This window comes from Pantherophis guttatus, chromosome 1 (genome assembly GCF_059756535.1).
Source record: "Pantherophis guttatus breed Tessera chromosome 1, ASM5975653v1, whole genome shotgun sequence".
Taxonomy (NCBI): domain Eukaryota; kingdom Metazoa; phylum Chordata; class Lepidosauria; order Squamata; family Colubridae; genus Pantherophis; species Pantherophis guttatus.
In genome coordinates this window covers 155,561,460-155,582,418 of record NC_142063.1, presented here as the reverse complement: position 1 = coordinate 155,582,418, position 20,959 = coordinate 155,561,460, and the positions used below count along the sequence as shown (strand labels likewise).

The following is a 20,959-nucleotide window of genomic DNA, read 5'->3' as shown; positions in this document are numbered from 1 at the left end:
TGCTTTGACGTATTGATCCTGTGATGATTTAATGTTTGTCTGTGACAGACAGAGGCTAACCTATTCTTCACTTTGGAGGCATCCAGCAACTGGTTCTTTCCAGGATTCCGTAAAAGTTGGCAGTTCTAATGGGTGCATCTTATCTTCCATGGATTTGGGGGGAGGGGGGCGGTATATGCCAAAGGTACATTTGAGGCAGGCAAGAAAAAACCTTAAATATAATATAAAGATAATGTTGTGTGGAATCTTTTTGTCTTTACTCTAGTAGGGTAGGACTATTTCTACTATGTCCTACTAAATTTCTGAATACTTTGTATGGGTAGCTTCAGGTGTCTCTGGCAGACAGATGTAAGACAATGTAGGGAAGAAAAATTTATGCACTCTTCCATTTTTTTAAAAAAAATGACCCATATCCATTAATTGTAATAATTGTTAATGATAATTGTTAAATGTGATCAATTTAAGTATATCTTTTGGCAATTAAGAAATGAACACCCTCAGTTAATTCAGTTTTGTAGCATATACGATGACAGTCCTGGTGATGGTATTGGTACAGGAATTTCATTGATCATTAACACTGTATGTAATATTTAACTTATAATGCATCCTTAGCAGCATAAAAATAATCAGGTTTCTTGAGCTACGATTTCCCATCTTATGAGAAATCGCAGTCAAAGTCCATATGACTGTATTTAATTAGCTTTAAACTAGAAAAGATCATTCATTTTTTCATTACATTATACTTTGTGGAAGAGAATCAATTTAACATGTATTATTACAGAGCTTCCATATGTCTAAAAATTAATAACCAGCAGGTAGTTGAGAGTTTGCCAAGCTTTGCAGAAATAGCCAGCCTGCCCACAATTATTGCTTTTGATGTTCCTATTAATTACCGTTGTCCATATCAGCATGAAGAATAAGAAGTGTGCTTAGATGGTTTGTTACTGTGCCAAGTAACCAGAGAGATTCTTGGGGCACATGAGCTCTTGTTTTAGGCTTCCTAATTATAGTTAGGCTTTACTTTGCAATAGGCAGTTCCAGTTGAAATTGCATTCAAAATGTGCATAATAATAATAATAATCTTGAGTGCTAATTTGTTTTTTGTTTTTGTTTTGTTTTGTTTTGTTTTTGTTCTCTGCTCCTAAAACTATTTATTTGAAAAAATATTCCCTTTTGTTGGCAATTAGACATTGTTGGACTCTTATTAATCTGTGTAAAATAAAATAGAGTCTTATTCAATTTGTCTAATAATTATAATAGAAATTAACGTTTGCAGTTTATATCCCTAAATTTGTTTTTTTCTGTTTGTGATAGTAAAGTCTGGCAGAGTTTAGGCCTTAAGAATTCTTGACTTCAGGGAGCAAATACTTCAAACTACTTCCTAATCTGAGGTTCTCCAAATATGTTATATTACAATTTCCACAATTCTCAACAAGTAATTCCAAAATATATTGTAGTCTAACAGTGTCCAGGAATTGACATTGTTGCTAGACCAACTTGCAAAGGAATGTGCCTTCATAGATTTGAATGGAAAACATCATGAGGAACCTACTGGAAGAAAGTCTACCAGTATTGTTTTGCTTGTCTGATAAGAAATAACCATGTAATTTAAACATAAATTTTTAAACATTTTCATGATATTTGATCCGAAACCTGTTTCTTCTCAAGAAGTTTATGCACGACAAATTTCCATGTATTTTTCATTCAGTACCCATTGAGACACATTCATATACAGTCACCCTAAATAGTTTGATTTTTCTGAATAAATATATTATCTGGTTGGTTGGTCAGTCTGGTCCATCCATCTGTCCATCCATCTATCCAGTTTATATTGTAGCCACCCACTTGTCAAATGACTATATGGCCAACTAAGGTTAAAAACATCAGCTAGAAAGGAAAATTGTAAAAATAATAGGACCTAAAAAACTAAAAGATACTGCATTTGGAATCAGTCAGTTTACTCATAATTGCCACAAGCTTGTGCCCCATCCTGGCTCAGTCTCTAGTTTGAAAACTATTAGGCTTCCATTTAAAAATGTGTATGTTGTATGTGTTACACTAGAGCTGGTAGTCCTTTGGGACAAGTAGTAAGGCAGATTGTACCCAAAACAACAGCCCTTCAGGGAACAGCACCTCCTCCTACAAGGCATGGATAATAGCCATCCTTCACCTCTAAATAAGATGCTTGAGAATACTCTTGATGACATTACAATTTGATTATCAGAGCACAGCATGTTTTACCAATCCTCAGCAGCTGAGCCATTCTGTGGAGCATAATGGTAACAATTGGAAATTAAGCCTCTTCCTTTCTGAATTAACATATTACACATTTTTGATGCTTAATTGCTGCTTGAATTTTTTTTTTGAAAGTACTAGAGTAGGCAGATCTTGATCTGATCTAATGTACTTAAGTACATTCTTGCTTTTTTTTTTTTTTTAAAAAAGCTATACTTTAAATATTAAGGTATTCGTTAATGAAACATTCATCAGTGAACTAGGCTTTCTGATTTAAAAAAACCCCAAGATTAAAATCATCACTGCATTGGAGTGTGACACTGAAATGGAATTTGAAAGCAGGGATTTACAAATATGCTGAAGTTGTTTGTTAATATTAAAAATAATTATGTTTTATTTGACCCAATAAACCCAGTTCTTCAGGCTGACTAGAAGATGAGCTGCATATTAAAATCACTAAAACAGTAGAACACAATAATAAATACTCTAGGGAGGGAAATAAGAATATATAAAAGCTATGATATGGGCAGTTAAAATCAAAGTTATTTATAAAACACTTAGAAGAAGAAAAATACTTTAGTTTGTCATTAAGATTTGCCTTAGAATTGGAGGGAACGGAGTCTTCAAGCATAGCATCCTTCTGGATAGGAGATGGAGAGCACTCTTCTTTGCAGCCTTATGGAGGTCTTGTCAATGATTGCTGGACTACCTCATGTGATAATATTGGGGAGCAATTGTTACCTGGCAGTGATTCTAATGTAGTATTGTTTAGACAGGAATGGATGTCAAAGTAAAAGCATTCACCTGAGGCATGGTCAAAGGAGGCTGCAGTTCTATGTGTAATCCAGTGCCTGGAGTGAGGTGTTTTTTTTTCTACTCTGAATTCTGTTTTGCTCACAGAACAAACATTGACTCCTTTCTATGTAGCTCCTTCCTGTTCAGGGGCTGTTTCCCATAATTAACGATAAGGAAGTGACCATGGGTCCATCTAGTTCAGTATTGTTGGCACCAATTGTCAGCTGCTCTTTAAGACCTTAAATCGGAACGTTATCAATTCTTCCTGAAAAGGCCAGTACAGTGGGATATAATGTAATTTCTAGAATATGTTTGAGCCATTTTCCTATAGTGTGTCTCATATAGATTGAAACATTTTTATTTCTACTGAAGTTATATTAGATTGAAAGCTACTTTTGTCTTCCAGGCCTTCATCCTCCGGGACCCCCGTTGGCCAGACCTATTCTTCCTCGAGAAAGGGGAGCATTAGATAGAATTGTTGAATATTTAGTTGGGGATGGTCCACAGAACAGGTAAAATGTTGCTCATAATATAATTCATACAATAAATGAATTTTATAGCCATGGAATGAAATGGTAGCAATTTCTTATCTTACTTTGTAGATAACATCAGAAATCTATGTCTACCTACTCCATCTGAGATGTCCCTGAGACATCTTCAATTCTTCAGTCTTCAATTCTTCAGTTCCTTGAATTCCCTCACCACCATGCCCATTATTGAGAATTCTGGGGATTGAGACCCAGATTTGCAGAAGCATCTAGATTGGTGCTGTGATAGACTGCACTCTGCCAAATAACAGATATTCTTGTTGTGGTTTTTCTCCTTGGTTTTCTTGTCTCTTGCATAAATTAGGGAAAGTAAAGAAAGCCATGTGGAATCAGGCTCCTTACAGTGTCAACCTAGATTCTGTACAGATGGTTCTCGCTTAACAAACAGTGGTTTAGCAATTGTTTGAACTTACAGTGGTGCTGAATGAGTGGCAGTTACAGTTGGTCCTGGTACTTAGGTCACTTCCATTGTGTCCACGACCATATATTTGTAATCCAGACACCTGGCTTGTCATTAAAATGTCATAGCATTTCATTGTCCTATGATCATCATTTGCAACCTTTCTGGCTGGTTTCTGACAAGCAAAGTCAATGGTGAAACAGGCAGAAGGTCTCACATGGCAACCACATGACATTCTTGCTTAATGATTCAGTGATTTGCATAATGATGGCAACTGGAATTTCCATTGCAAAGCAGTGTGGTTATATAACATGCTTTATGACTGCACTGTTTAGCGATGGAAATTCCAGTTCCAGTTATCATAGTTAAGTGATAACTACCTGTATACCTAGTCAGAAGTAAATCGTACTGAGTTCAATTGACTTTAATTTGATTGCAGCCGTTGTTTATCTTTCTAATAATATATGTGAATAGTTTCATGGCAGTTTTTTTTTTTATCTGACAAGAATAGTCACAAATTGTAATAATATATAACTGATATGTCAACTATTGCTTAATATAAGCCTTTACAAAAATTAGCATGGCGGCATGAGTGTGAGAGTTCAAAATAATGATACTTAAGAAACCAAATTGCAGATCCTAGACTAAAAATACTATGATGCTGCCCGGAATTTGCAATTATGGTATATTTATAAAAAAACGATCTATTCAGCACCCTATTTTGTCATCTGCACACATGAATTAAAGGCAGGAAATGATGAGGGAATAGGCACTTGAGGTTCCTTCAGATATTATACTAAATATGCGGACATTGTGGAGTGGAGTCCAGAGATCAGGTGCAAGTTAGAGGACACATGGGGATAAGCATATTTCTGAATTTTAATGCTGTCTGATGTGAGACGAATTGTTAAACTGATAATTTTGGCTCTGATCCTTTCTTTAGATACGCCCTGATATGCCAGCAGTGTTTCTCACATAATGGGATGGCTTTGAAGGAAGAGTTTGAATATATTGGTAAGAACAAATCTATTTAGTTCGCTATTTCAGTTCTAACCAAGGTGCACTTAGGCTTATATTTATATATCATGTTGGTTTTTCCTTTAGATTAAAAACTTCATTCTGTTGTCTAAAAGTTCTTGAAATTGTTATTGTTTTTGAAAAGCTTAAACAAAACTAATTATTTACCATGCACATAAATATTTACCACACTGTTTGGGGGAGTAGGAGTCAAATCTATCTGGAAAGCACCTGATTGGAGGAGCCAATTTTCTGGGACCTGCAGGTAAACAAGCTGGCTATAGAAATGAAGTTTTTGTTTGTACTCTTAAGACTATTTTGGTATAATTAATTCCCTGAATTGTTTTAAAGTTTTAGGTCCTTATTTTGCCAGAATTTAAACAAACAGCAGAATTGGTGGAAAACACTAGAAATGAAGCAGGGGCAGGCTCCAGGGTTATACTTTAATTTTATGTTAGTAATTTAAGGTAGCCTTTGGTGAACAGAGGTGTTAGTTTTGCTTCTTATCAGCAAACACAAATCAGCATGCAAGTAATGCAGATACAGGGTCTTTTGTCTTTCATGTGGATTTACCCTCCCATGTGCTCTTAGCTTTGTGAATATGTTCAAGACAATAATCAATGCACTTATGATGTTCCAGCACTAACAAGGTATCAGAATGTTTTGTTGAAATACACCCTCATTCTCTGTGCATGTATAGCCAAAATATTGACTTTTCCAACATATTTCTTTTTCAGCTACATTGATGTAGGCTTATTAGTTTGTATAAGTTATACTCTGCATATAAATGACATATTAAATTTTATAGACTGACATTTGCCTGCTTGCTGTAACTCTTTGGTTTGGGATAAGCTGTATTTTTTCCAGGAATATATAATACAGTATTTTCCCAACTTTATCTGAAACCCCTCTTTAATTCATGAAATATTAACAGCAATGCTTGGAAACAAAAATGTAACATTTTATAAATATTCAGAATCCGTATGCATAGTAAAAGATTGTTGAATCAACTTATTGTTGAGTCCATGTCAATTTCAGTTTTTCCTCACTTTTTTAAAAAAAATAGATTTATTATGATTGATAGAATTTATCAAATACTACTACTTGTATGATTGAATTGATAATTTGTCCTAAAAGCATGTTTGATAATCTGTAATCTGTACTCTAAAAAAAATGTTTCTTTTAAACTTTTAAAAGTTGTTAAGTTTTAAAAAGATTACAAATAATACTGTATTTCCTGAAAGGCACTGATTATAATTTTGTAGCATTATATATAAACTATATACAGCTATCAAAAAGTGCTCTATTCTAAAAAAGTATACAAAATAGAAGTTAGTAAATAATCCTACCATTATTGTGTAACATCATGATATACCATCATCATTATTATAAAATATATATAATCTCAACAAAGACATCCTGGGTATTGAATCTTCCAAAAAATAAACCAGTATCTTATTAAAATAAAAATAACTAGTATCCTATTAATCTCTTTAAAATATCTAATTGAAACAAGATAGATATTGTTCACATAAAGACATGCATTTTTATATTATTTTCATATTAATTTTGTATATATTATACACACACACGCTCATCTACCTCTCAAAAACCATTGTCATCTGGGCAGTTTAGAAATGTTCTTATCCACTAAAATGGATAAGTTCGTGTCATGTAAATATTACATATATTCTATTTTGGTTTCCCCAAATACGTAATTTTTGAGCATAATTTTTAGCTTGAAAATATTTTTAGATGGCTACTTGCAGATTCCATTTATGTTCTGAATTGCTGCAGACTACTTGAAGAGAAATATGTTACAGATGATTCCCACATGCCTAGTATAAATACCCCCACAAACACTCAGATTTGAATTTAAACTCCTATAAAACTACAGAATGTGAATAATTACCTGTTGTCTTCAAAATCTGAATTTGCTCTTCTTTACTCAAGACAAAACAGATTACTTTCTTCTTCAGAAGACAACAGTTCAAACCATTAAAAATCTCAGATCCTTTGTTGACTGAGCTTTTATGTGAGCAATATAAATATAGCAATAGACCTCAGTTGATGAAGAATGTTGACTTAATAATTTAAGTCATCTTAAAGTAACTTCATATAATGATCTTTTAGCCTCATGTCTTTATTGTCTGATATTGTTTCAATTGATCACATAATTCCCTTTTTACCACATCCAATCCAAAGTTAAAATGTAAAGATTGATCAGTGCACTTGTCCTACAAAGTAGCTTTTACTATTTAAGTCTTTAAAATTTCAAGCTGTGGGGAAAATCCCTATTAGGTAGATTGCCATCTTTTTCCCCCTTGAAGCTCAAAATCCAGGCAATAGTAATTGGTATACATTTGGGAGGTAAGCAAGAACTAGAATAGGGTTTTCTGAATGAAATAGCAGCTATTTCTTGGGACAAAAAGTACCAGGCCTCTGATCAAACCATTTGTCCTCTTCATCACTACACCTCTGTCATCAAGATGGCTCCCTCTGCTTATTATCACTCCTATTTTACTCTTTCCCTCTATTTGCAGAGCTTTAAAGAGAAGAGATGCATAACTTTTAAATTTAAAGATAGATCAGTTAAATTCTAACTGCTTACCTATTTCTTCCCTCTGTTGGGACTGCAGCCAATGACTAGCAGAGAATACTGATAAAAGAATCTTTACTAAGTCAATATTTCAGTAGATAGATGGCTTATTAAAGCAGTGGCCTCCAGACATACGGCTGTGCTCATTTTCTATTCAAATGGCTTAACAGAAGCAAACTGTTTAAAACAGTAGGTAAATGTGGCCTCAACTTCAGAATGGAGATAAAAAGCTGCTTTAAGATTCCTTTGTCCTTCTGTTCATTCATGGAATCCATACCCTTCAGTTGGGCAAAATTGGAAAGTATCGGGCAACAATTATTGAACCAAGATAACTCAGATGGGCTAACTTACAGAATGCTGGAACCCCACGACTCCTATGGAAAAGAAAAGAAACTTGGGAAAGTTGTGGCCGCTTCAGTGCCACTTCAGCGTCTGGCTACACTTTCTAGAAAGTGTAGATTGTATGGTACAAGATAAGATGGGAGGACTGTATGCCTGCCCACCTTTCCTACCTCCCTCTGGTTCCTGCACGCAGTTGGATGGTGGCAAGATCTGACAGGCAAATTGGCTATTTTGGAACTGAGGAGGAAATTTGAAATCTCTTACTAGTAGTGGGCGGTGAGAGAAGGATGAGGAAGTGACTTGAATGCCTGAAGGTAAGGTAGGGCTAGCTGGAGAGTGCCAGCAGCTGACAGCTGAGCCCTCTTCCTTCATGGAGAGCAGGGACATTAGGGACATGTTGAGATGGGGATTCGGGTGGGGAGTGGGGGTACAGTTTTCCTCATGGTCCCTCACTCCCTTTGTTCCCCTTCTCCCGATAAAGTGGCAGGCAGTTTTTAAGTTCAGTCGAGGAGGAGGAATAGTGATTTCTGATGTTCCCTGCCAGCTTCCCACAAGCAAAGTCAATGAGAAAGCCAGCAGGAAATCAAACGTTTCTCCTACTCCTACTGGTACACCCGGTTGGCTGATGGCAAAGCCTGATAGGGTGAGCGATGATTGGCTGCTTTGAAATTGAAACTGAAATTTGTAATCTTTAAATGGTGGTACGTGGGAAGGGAGTGGCTCGTATGCTTGCTTGCAAGTAGCGTTGTTTGGAGACTATCGGCAGTCACCAGGTGTGCTCTTTTTCTGGTAAATGAGGAAGCTGGCAGAAAGTTGGAAGTTGATCCCTTTCCATTCCCATTGCTTTTTTGCTCATCTGTGATCACTTTGTTTCTCTGCTTAGATAAGGAAATATCTTTGAAAGGAGACCCAATAAGTTACGTATTGTCTAGTGCAGGGGTGTCAAACTTGATTTCATTGAGGGCCGCATCAGGGTTGTGTTTGACCTCGAGGGGCCAGTGGGGCAGCGTCAGGGTGGGTGTGGCCAGCTTGACGTAACTCGTCGAGACCCTCTTTTTGACCCTTAAGGTCTCCTACAGCCCTCTGCCAGTGAAAACGGAGTTTGGGGGGTCCGGCTCTGTCTAAATATTTGGGTGCAAGTGTAATGTTGGAGCATGCCCAGAAAAGCACTGAACTCTGTCCTCCCCTTCTATTAATCTCACTTGGGCAAAGCATTTTCAGCATCCCTATTTAGGTTGAACAAGACATGACAAGTTGATTTACCTGAAATGGGAGGAGCTGCAGATACCCTGTTCTGAAACTAAAAAGGCTTTATATGCTAAAGCCAGCACTCTGAATTGTACTTGGAAGCTGAACGATAACTAATGCAGTGTCTGCAAAATCATTCCTATGTGGTATTGGCGATGCTCCTTGTCAGTAGACATTGCCAGTAGGTGCTGGAGTCTGCACTTTCTGGGTAGTCTTCAAAAATAGCAAAATGCATTGCAGTCATCAGTTGGAAAGGTAAATGAGGCCATGGGTGACTGATGTGGGGCATGATGCTCCAGGAAGGGTTTTAACTAATGCACTAACCAAAATTGGTGTTTTCAAGAGTAACATCAAAGAATAAAAATAGATTATAGCAAGTGTAAACAAGAGCTCTGAAGTTTAGTGAGTTCATTAGATATGCCTATATAATCTTTTGTGCAGCCTTTCGGTGCGCCTACTGTTTTTTCCTGAATCCTGCAAGAAAAACCAGACCACAAGCTCCACGGCTTCCGGATTTCAACATTGAAAATAAGCCAGCTTCTGTAATGGAGAGCAGGACTGAAGCTCTGCAGTCAGAGGAGGAAAACATACAACAGCCTGAAACAGAAGAAGGTATGTAGATAGGAAGGCCCAGTTATTCAATGAAAATAGAATCAGCGTAGTTTGGTCAAATGATTTGAGGGATTTGCATTTTTCTTGCGAAGGTAACAATGAAAGATTGCCAGTATATGTATGATACCACATATATATATAGCTAAAGACAACAAGTGCAGAGAAATCTTATATATTGCTTTCTTTAAGGATGCTATCTTGGATCATATATATATGGTAATATGTGTAGTCTTCTTTATTCCTTACAATTTAGAATTCTTGGTGGAGGGGGGCGATATTGGGAGGCAAAGTGCAGCTACAGGAACATCCCAAGCCTTTTCAAATTTTTCAGGAATATTTTCTCTTTGCTATCTGATATTTTATCATTAAATTTGTTTTTTAAAAAAAATAAATATTGGGTTCTTCTGTTAATTAATTATCCATATTAAGAATTATATTCACTTATTAAGGGATTTGGGTCATCATGAGGTTACATGTCATAGTTTTGGGCACATCATCAGGTTGAGGTGAATCGAAGGTCCAGCTTTTATTCTAAATGAAAAAGTTGAAATGTTAATTTTGATGTTTCCCCAAAGGATAGAAAATCTAGTAAAACAGACTTGCTTAAAAATGGGGAATTCAAAGTGAGGTTGTCAGATTTAATTTATCAAAGTTCCTTTAAAGAAGTTTTGTAAATTTGAAATGCAGTAGGGACCTTGTATTCAGCTAACAGGAAAAAGAAGCATTGTAAAAATATAATTTAGGCTGTTAACTGTTGATTTCTTCTTTGAAGAGCACACCCTGTAATGAAGGGATGTAATATGTAGAACACTTTCGTGAGGCTTTAGGCAGAAGACTTTCTTCAGAATATACTGGAAAATATAACTGGTGATGATTGGTAGAAATAATGATGATGGTCAAAAATACTTTTGTAACCTTTTACAATGCTGGTTGATATTTTTCCATATGGCACAAACAAGCAATTTTTCAAATCTGTAAAATAATTTACATGGATGTAGGAAGAGCCCTTTTAGATGAAATTGAAGGAGCATCTGACACACGAACAAGGCATAAAGGAAACACTCTTTTTTTGCTATTAATTTTTCAGTGAGTAATGTTCAGCAACAGATTTAATTTGGCCATAATACTAAGTTATAATATGCATGTTTGATTTTTTTTTTTTTAACTCTGATAAGGAAACTTAATCCAAAGAACACCGTGATTTCTTTCAGGGCAAGAAAACATACTTTGAAACCATGATTTGCAAATCTTTGTTTATGAATCCTGACTTGCAATATCTCTACTCAGAAGTAATCCTTATTTGTTTTTGTGCTCTTCCTAGAGTAGGGAATCAGTAGAAGAGAGGAAGGAAAAAGAAACCAGGAATTGGTAAAACAGTCCAGTGCTTTTTCTTCAAGATTGTCTTTGACTTCTTGGGGGAACCATCATTAAAACAAATCTCGGATTAGCGTGTTACTATGAAAGCAGCCATCGACTGCTTCTGAAAATAAAGTTGGTATTTAACTGTAATGGCTGATAACTGTCTACATAGTTTTGTTTGGTGACTTTTCCAAGTTATTTGGGTTCTTCTCTTCATGTTCATTGCAAACACAAACATTTTTTTATGTTAAGTCACTTATCTAGAACATTCTTACTGTTCTTTTGTACCTAAAATCTTCTGTGGAAAAAAGTATATTGAAAGATGCCAGTGAGATCCCATTAAAAAAAATTGTTAAGAGAAATAGGAGGACAATTACTTTTAACATTTGTCTCAGACAAAACAGTTGAAAGTATTACAGCATTATTACAGAGAAGCAAACATACATGAATGAAATGAGCCTTGCTGAAAAGCAACTAATATGGCATCTGCAAACATAGATCTTGTGAACCTTCTACACTTTTTTTTGAGGGAGTCAACAAGTAAGGTAGACAAAACTTCCCTTGAAGTTACTCTGTATTTCAATTTTCAAAATGCTTTTAACAAATCCCTCACTAAAGACTCTTGATGTTGTGGCCCGTCAGTGGCCTGTGCAGTTAGTAGGTGATTCTGACAGCGAGGAGGCTGGTCTGGTGCTGCGCCAGCAGCCTGTGAAGCTGGAGCTCGAGTCAGACAATGAGGAGGCTGGAGAAGATGTGGTGCCAGAGGCAGGGATTCAGCCAGGGCCTTCAGAACCTCCAGAAGCTCCCATAAGTGAAGAGGAAGAAGAGGAGGAGTTTCTTCTCGATGCACGAGTGCGCAGAGCTGTTAAAAAGCAGGAGTGGCTCCTCAGGAGGAGGAAGGACGACTGATGCAATTTGCAGGAAACAACTTCGTTCATATTCCTTCACGTCTTGATTTCAGAAACATTTGATTTGGCTCTTGTTTATCTCTTGTCAGTTTTCCTGCAAATTGCTTCTGGGCATTCTGCCAACCACAGTAAGATTACAGTTATCTGAAATACTGTGGCTCAGAATTGAGTTATTATTCTTTGGATTCTTGTTGGCTGTTAATGAAGTTAAATTAACAGCCCTTGTTCAGAAAAGACTGATTTAAATTGTACTTCTGTTCGAACAACTACTAAGAAAGCTCATTAGTAGTCCTTAATTACTAAACTAAGATTTGTATGGACTTTGTGTGTACTGCGTTCTTTGGGGTCCGTAGCTGGGGTAGAACACTTGAGCAAACCAAGCTGCCATGGACAGTGCTCTCATGGATTGACAGTTGGATTAAAAATAGGAAACAGTGTAGAAATAAATAGACAATTCTCACACTGGCAAGTTGAGCAAAGTTGGGTTCTCTAGGAAATGTATTTATATATATATAAATGATCTGGAGTTTGTACTGAGCCTGAAAAGTGGCTGTGTGGTGATGATCTGAAGCTGTTTGGGGTGGATGGTAAAATCAGTAAGGGACTGTGAAGAGCTCCAAAAGAAATTTTCCATTTTTTTCCAAAATGGCAAATGTGATTTAACATAAGTGCATGTAAAAGTGCATGTTATTGGGGTGGGAGTTGGCAGTCACTAACCAAGAAAGGATGGTATTTTGGGAGGCAGCTCAATGAAAATGCTTTAAACTGCTGTAAATTGCAGTTGCTATAAAGAAGGCAAATTACCCACTGGGTGTCATTAGGGAGGGAATTGTACTGGCTTAATGTCCTTGCCCAAATTTGTGGTGAGACCAGAATTAGAATATTGTGTACAGTTCTGGTCACAGCACCTTTTTTAAAAAATGGTATTTTAGAATTAGAAGTGCAAAAAAGACCAAACAGATATTCCACTATAGTTTAGAGCAGCGCCCCCCAACCTTTTGGGCACCAGGGACCAGTTCCATGGAGAGAGGTTTTTCTGTGGATCAGAGGGGGTGTGGTTTCGTGTGCTGCCTGGATCCCGCGGATGGAGCTTTGCTTGTTTGCACAGCCTGGTTTCTGGCATGCTGTAGACAGTGTCGGTCTATGGACTGAGAGTTGGGGATCCTTGGTTTAGAGTCTTTAGCTTGGAATGGAATAGGGTAAGAGAAGGCATGCTAGAGGTTCTGTATTCTGTATGTAAAATCCTGCATGGCATGGATAGAATGTGCTTCTCCCTCTATACAGTATTAGAATTCAAGTTTACCTATAGTCATGACAAGCATTAAACGATCAAAGGCGATACTTTCCCATACAAACATATTATTAAATAGGAATTCACTGCCAGTTGTAGAAATTGCTATGTGGATGCTTTGAACTAGATGGATTTGTGGACAGGCTGTGGCCAGCTACTGCTATTGATGACTGTTGAAATCAGAGGCAATATGCTTGATAATGCTGATTTCTGGGAAGCAACAGTGAAAGGGGTTATTATCCTCCCCTCCATTAGTGATCAGCTTCTCCAACACATCAGTTGGCCTAGGATGGGTCTCTGCCCTCCTGATCGACTGCAGACATTATTTTGCCCATCAAACTAATAAACCTTCCCATTTTCTGAATCCCTCTTGCTAATTCTTCAGTGACTATAATTACTAGCCCGTGAAGGAATGTGGCTTGTATATGTTCAGTGCAGGGAAGAGCACCTACAGAAGAGTATTAATGATTCCGAGAGAATTTCAATACAGTGGAACCTGTTTGCTGATACTGCCCTTTGTTGTTTAATCAGCATAATTTATCCAGCTCTGCTCAGAAAGGATTAGTTCTGCAGAATACCTTTCTCCTATATTAGGCAAGGCTGGAAGACTCTAAAGAGAATACGAATACTCCATAGACAGCTAAAAGCAGCAATAGTATACACCAGCCAACATGGCAGCTGCTTTTCTTTTATTGTTGTCACTACATTTAAGGACACTAAAAAGATTTCTGTCCTTTGATTTTAACTGTTGTTTAAACCCCCCTGCACTCTCTCCCCCCCCCCCAAGTCTCAGTTACAATATCACCAACACAATTATATTGTGGGCCATAAATGACACTTAAAAATCCCCTCTGCTTTGAAAAAAGAATTTTCAAAGTTTGCTCCCCAGTTTGGGGGGAGAAGAACCTTGACAGTCACATAATTGAGGCTGCTTTGTGTTACATTAAGCTTTTATGTTATGATGACACTGACACCCAATCTATGTTGATAGTGTGATTGTTATTTTTCCTTTAGTACCGTGTACAGATAGTGCTTGAATTGTGACAGTAATTGGGACCAGAATTTCCATCGCTAAGCAATGAGGTCATAAAGCATGATGTCACATGACCACATCAGTTAGTAATGGCAAGTCCGGCAGTTGTTGTTGCCATTGTTAACAGAATGCCACCAATTGTTAGGTGAGGACTCATTCTGAACCAAGCCACTCCCAGCTTCACCCTCTCAGCCCCAAGTCTCAGTAGGGTAATGGACTGCTTTCTCTTCAATTCCCCCTCTCATCTGTGCCCTTTTGACCCTCTTGTATTCTGCTGCCTCTGTTGGCCTTGCCACTCTGCATTCGCTGGCCTTGCTGCCCCAGTTGGCCCTCACTGTCTTCCTGATGAGTGCCTGGCCCTATGTGAGGCTGATTTTCTTCCCAAGGTTGTTTATGCCTGTCGTTTTCCAAATAGTGTGTGCCATTCTTGTGGTGCTTTGGAATGCTTCTCAGGCCTTCTGAAGCATCATGAGACTGGCCTGTGCGCTTTGGAGAACAATGGATGTGGCCTTCTCATGAGATTTTTGAAGACGCTGTGGAGATTTAAGAAGTCTTCCAAAGCATTGGGAGAACAGTCCAAACAGCCTTGAGAAGAAGGCCTGGTCAGCCAGCAGCTATCTTGCACAGGACCAGGCTGGCCATCTTGTTAGCAGTGGGAGGAAAACTGTGAAAGTCAGTTGGGTGTGGCAGGACCTGCAGAAAATGCCTCTATGCATGTGGTACTAGGGGAAGAAGTAAAGTCCCTGAGGCAGTGATGGCTGGCTGAAAGTGCTTTGGGCTTTTACCTCAGACCCAGCACCACCACCATCACCACCATCAAGGAGTACTGAAAGGGCAGAGATGGGGGAGTTAGGTGCATAGGGGGTAATTGAAGTGCCCTTGTGTTGTGGTTATAAGTGTGGGAAGACTGCCAAGTGCCCAAATTTTGATCATGTGACTTGGGGGGGGGCTCTGCAGTGGCTACAACTTTGGGGACCAGGATAAGTGCCATTTGTTCGGCACTGCTATAACTTTGAATGATTGCTGAATGAATGGTTGTACAGCAGGGTTTCCTGTAGTGAATTATAGGTATTGCACATTATGCTGTAAACTGTTTGGAATTGTATGATTAAAGTGGCATAGAGAGGCATTTGCAATGAATGTATAAATAAATAAATAATAAATAAATAAATAAATAAATAATAAATAAATAAATAAATAAATAAATAAATACATACAATTTGTATAATTAAAATGTGTGTCTCATAGGACCTTCAGAAGAAGCTCCCCCATTGACAGAGACAGACCAGGAAAATAGCAAGGCTTTAACAGTCCAACAAGGTGATGACGTGGTTGAGTCTGCGGAGGAAGAGCAACCAGCAAAGGAAACAGAAACAACGGAAACAACGCCTGCAACCTCCCTCCCTCCTCCAGGTGACCAAAGAGAAGAAACGTCTGAGGGAGAATAAGTGCCTCATTGTTTTAGCTATGTGTATTTTTTTTTTTAGATGTTACTTTTTCAAGGACTGATTCTGAGCTTAGACTGCCACTCCAATGAATGTTAAAAACTGTGCAGATTGTATTGCAATATGTTTGCGAGGCGAGTGGGTGAATTAAAGCATTTCGGTCTGGGCTAGTTAGTTGACATCTAACTGAAACATTGATTTGTCTTTTTTTTTTTCCTTTTTGCGTACTTACAAAGAAATGTAAACATGCTTAAATGGGTATTTTCCATAAAGTGATCTGACCTATAGTATTATTTGGTCTTTGAGCAAAGAGTGCTGTAAATGACTAAAAAGATGTGTAAGTTTTGCTTTATTTAAATTAAGGATTTTCTTTCCTGAAAATATTTATCTATTAAGCTGAACTAAATCAACTTAAATATCCAGATGTTTACAGGAGAAAGGGTGCTTGGATAATTACTGTACCAGAAGCAGTACATTTGTGTCATTGAAACTTAAAAACTTTGCCACTCTTCATATTTTTCCTTGAAAGAATGCAGTTAAAGAGGGCCGGCTAGAATACGATGCCCCCTGTTGGGAGGCTCTGGGCACAGCAGATGAGCTGAAGATAGCATGTGAAATAGAAAACCTAGTTTGTGTTTACATGAAGTGTAGGAATTTCAGCACTTGATTGTACTTGAATACTGAGCATTATTTATACTTGTACAATAATGATAAGTGAATTTTGTGTATTTTGTTAAGAGCAAATAAAGACTATATAGCATTAAGGGCTTGTCCAAAGCATATTCTCGTAATTGACTTAAACCGTGTCTCTTAAATTAATCATTTTATTACACACATTCTTGAATGTAAAACTAGTACATGAAAATGTCAATAGAGCAGCTACTCCACATTCTTGTATGTACTATTATTATTGGGTAATTATTTACTTAGATTCCTCAAGGTCAAAAGAATTCCAGATTATATCACAATACCACGTTGTTTGCCACCATAGGTTATGTCCAAATAGCATCCAAATCAGAACAACTGTCTGTGAAGAAGCCTGCAATTTCATTTGCCATTTCTGCACATTGTTTTTACCCCATCCAAATTTTTTAATGGACTAGATCAGGGGTCTCCAACCTTGGCAGCTTTGCTTTGCTGGCTGAGGAATTCTGGGAGTTGAAGTCCACAAGTCTTAAAGTTGCCAAGGTTGGAGACCCCTGGACTAGATAATTCAAAACAGGGTCAGTAGGAAGTAATCTGTTGACAGTGTAAATGCTAAGAAGAATTGCTGCATCACTACCGCTCTGAATACTTTTTCCACTGCTGTATAGACTCTTACCAGCGTTTAGTCATATCTGTTTTTGGTTTTCCTCTACTGTCAACTGGGGGCCTTTTCAGTCACTTCAGCTCCCTTAGGTCTTCAGTAAATCTTTGGGGCTGGTGCCTGGGAGGAGACCTTGCTGGTACAATCTTGGTTCACCTCCGTGTTTCAAAGATTAACCAGGCAGAGGCTAGAACGCCTTGCCAAATTGTCAAGGAAATGCCCAAACACCCTTTGGAAACATGAATCCATTAGATTTCTGGGGCAGATTATTTTAATTGGTACTCTGCTACTGAAAAGGTTTGCAGCATCTGTGTATCCTAGTTTGATAACCTCGAGATTGATTAATCAAAGGATTGATGATAATGACTTCCATCTATGGAACAAATTGTCTAGTTTGAAGTAAAGGCCAGTTCTAGCACATGCAATCCTATATGTCCGAAGGTTACTATTTGTCATAGCACTGGATCCACTAGATCCTCCAGATTATTAAAGTTGAAGTCAACTAAGATTAAACCCTCAGGAACTCCAAACCCCAATGGGGAGGAGGCACTACTAGGCAATTGGTTAGAGCAGTTTTCCTTGCCACACAATCACAGGGACTTCTCTTCCCTGACCTTGATGTACTGTTGTAGGACCTGAAACCAAGCCAGGCAGTTTTCCAACAGAGTCCCATTGCCAGGTCTCAGTAATACACACCAAGTGCACACACTCGTCCATCACTGTTTCATGGACAGATGTGTCTTATAGTGCAATAAGGAAGTAGTGTTTATCAGGAGCACTAGGAGACCAGGGCTTCCCAAGGTTCAACAAGCTTGGTCTAGGACAGAGGCCTGTGTCATATCTTGTAATGTCTTGTCCAGTAGATTTGACTCCCCACCCCTCACAATAAAATTTTAATTCTTCTGAATTAATAGCTTGTCCATTAGTAAACCCTTAGTACAAAAGTAGGTTTTCTTTTAACGTATTGGTCTATTTAGGCCAAGGTTAGACAGAAAATAGCTTGGGATCTGCTGACAAATGCCAGGGTGAGTTGCCATGGATCAATGGAGGGTCCTACTTTATAAGCATTTAATCATAGGATAGATAGTCTTTGACTTACCATCACAATTGAAACCAGAATTTTTGTTGCTAAGCAAGGTGTTGGTGAAGTGAACCATGCCTGATTTTACAACCTTTTCTACCACAGTTGTTAAAACAACTCACTGCAGTTGTTAAATAAATCAGGTGGCCGTTCAGCGAATAGCAATAGCAATAGCCTTTAGACTTATATACCGCTTCACAGTGTTTTACAACCCTCTCTAAGTGGTTTACAGAGTCAGCCTATTGCCCCCAACAATCTGGGCAGGGCCGGATTTTCCTATAGGCTAACTAGGCTTCAGCCTAGGGCCTCAAGATCAAGTGGGGCCTACATTCAAATTGTTAGCAAAATTAAAATTACACTTTCACTATAGGTGAAAGGGCCTCATAAGTGGAATAGCCTAGGGCCTCTTTTCATCTAAATCCGGCCCTGAATCTGGGTCCTCATTTTACCCACCTTGGAAGGATGGAAGGCTGAGCCAACCTTGAGCCTGGTGAGATTTGATCTGCCAAATTGCAGGCAGCCGGCAGTTAGCAGAAATAGCCTGTAGTACTGCATTCTAACTACTGCGCCACCATGTCTCTTATCCGAGTTCTCCTTCCTCCATTGACTCTGCTTGGGGAAGATGGCTGCAAAGGTGATCACTTGACCCTAGAATGCTGCAACCGTTGTAAATACATGCCAGTTGCCAGGCACTGGAATTTTGATCACATGACTATGGGGATCTTGCAGTGGTTGTAAGTAATTTTTTTCAATGGTGTTGAAACTTCAAAACGGTCACTAAACAAATGGTTGTAAATCGAAGATTACCTGTGCTCGCTCTGTATCAATAAAACTCAGATGAAGCTCTGATAAAATTCAGTGATAAAGTAGTTACACAAACATTCAGAAAAGCTGAAAGGACAAATACTTCATAATCTTCTAAAGTCACATTTAGGAAACTATTATATTTATTTGCCTACTCATTCGATTCTAAGTGGCTTTATATGGTAGTCTGTATACCTTTGGAGCTTGTTTATTCCATCTTGCCCATTCTATCAGCCATTTATTCTGTCACTTTTGGCCAACTCACTGCTATATTTTGCTCTTCAAAGCTGACTAGGGTAAAACCAAACTTTGTTCCATATTCGTGCCATTAGAAACATCGTTTAGAATTCTGCTCAGAACAAGCTGCATCAACTTTGTGCTTGATAATTCTGCTTAGCATAAAACAGCAGAAGGCACATCAGATGTTTTAAAAGTTTCATGTATTCACTCAAACCCAAACCCATTGGGTTGGTACAAACCATGGAAAGAAGAGCACAATGTAATTGGCTTAGTAAAAATGATTTTATAAAATATCCCCATAAAATGAAGCAGAGAAAGTGATTTTCTCAGCTTGCATGATCTCTAAAGAGGGATTGGGTCACTTAAATATTCTGTACATCTGTTCAAGCTAAATATGTACCAGTAATAAGAGAAGGAGTAGTTCTATAAGCAGCAAAAGAATCTCTCTACGTGGCATGAGGCCCACATTTCTATCCCTTCCTTCAGAAGAGTCAGATATTTTAATCCATATGATTTTTTCCTGTATTTTCTTTTGTCAAATGCAATTCCATTTAATTAATTATAAGTTAATTAAAGCCTTTAATCCATAGGACACCTTGCTGTATTTTGTTTTCATCTGTAAAATAAATAATGCAATATAAGAATAACTATGTAGGTCCCTGGGAAGGACTTGATAGGTGAATAAAAATGCCAAACCCAGTCTAAAATTTGTGCAACGAATTATAATAATGCTAAAAATTTAAATCAGTTGATGCCTCCCCCCTCAAAGGAACATAAAAGAGAATTTAAAAGAAGCAAACCAATTTTTGATGTGTTACATATAATTCCAACTATTCATAAAGTTAAAGCCTAGTTCAGAGTGATCCATGCAGGAAATGTAGAACTGTAACAATATAAGCAATATTGCTAGGGATTGATTAATTATGTGCCAATCAAGTCAAAAGCAACTCTTAAAAACCTACATAAATAAGACTTTTTCCATGATGATCTGATCTTAACCTGGTCCTTCATGTCTTCCAATGTTGCACCATCACTTCTGTCCATCCATCATCCAACCTCCACAGGTTGACCTGTTTTTCCCCTTCTTTCCACCATTCTAGTTATTATAGACTTCTCAAAAGAGCTAGGTTTTTGCATAAGGTCCAAGGTATGATCACTGAGTCTTGAGTGAGAACCCTGGGTTGATTTCTTTGATAATCTACTTGCTTGTTTTCTTGGCTATCCATGGTCTTCTTAGAAGCCCACTTCAATATCAAAAGTTAAAATTGTCAATACTCTTTCTTTCCTATTCTGTAACATATTTTTGACTGCTAGTTCTTTCATTGTTGGTAGTTGTTCCTCAAGGTAGAAGCTACCACACTTTAATATCTTCATGGTCAATTTTAAGGCTGGTTGCTGTATCTGGCCATTAATGTAGTACATTTAATCTTAGTTCCATGTTTTCACTAGTTGCGTTAACTTTCATTACTAAAATTTGCAAGTCATATGCACTTTCAGCTGTCAAGAATACTGCCATCAGCACAGCGGAGGTCATTGGAATTTCTAATTTTTAAAACACAATCATCCCCATCCAATCCAGCTTCCCTATTTAACATAAAGATCGAATAAATAAATATACTCTACAGCCTTGTCTCCCTCTTTTGCCAATCTAGATCCAGTTGGTATTACCATGTTCTGTCCATTCTGTAGCTTCCTG

At 37.7% G+C, this 20,959-nt stretch overlaps 1 protein-coding gene across 11 annotated transcripts in view; it reads left to right on the top strand.

The window, feature by feature from the left end:
• Positions 1-16,596, top strand: part of LNPK (lunapark, ER junction formation factor) — a 63,204-nt gene extending 46,608 nt beyond the window's left edge. For 7 of the 11 annotated variants that reach the window (XM_060688025.2, XM_060688026.2, XM_087882037.1 and 4 more), the window contains 4 exons: positions 3,437-3,542; positions 4,922-4,992; positions 9,626-9,796; positions 15,636-16,596. In XM_060688025.2, the coding sequence (XP_060544008.2) occupies positions 3,437-3,542; positions 4,922-4,992; positions 9,626-9,796; positions 15,636-15,835 (548 nt within the window). In that variant the 3' untranslated portion in view covers positions 15,836-16,596. Of the gene's footprint in view, positions 1-3,436; positions 3,543-4,921; positions 4,993-9,625; positions 9,797-11,117; positions 11,303-15,635 lie in introns of those variants that run through there. The other 4 variants (XM_087882038.1, XM_060688028.2, XM_087882040.1 and 1 more) reach the window with 1 other exon arrangement.
• The last annotated feature ends 4,363 nt before the right edge of the window (positions 16,597-20,959 follow it).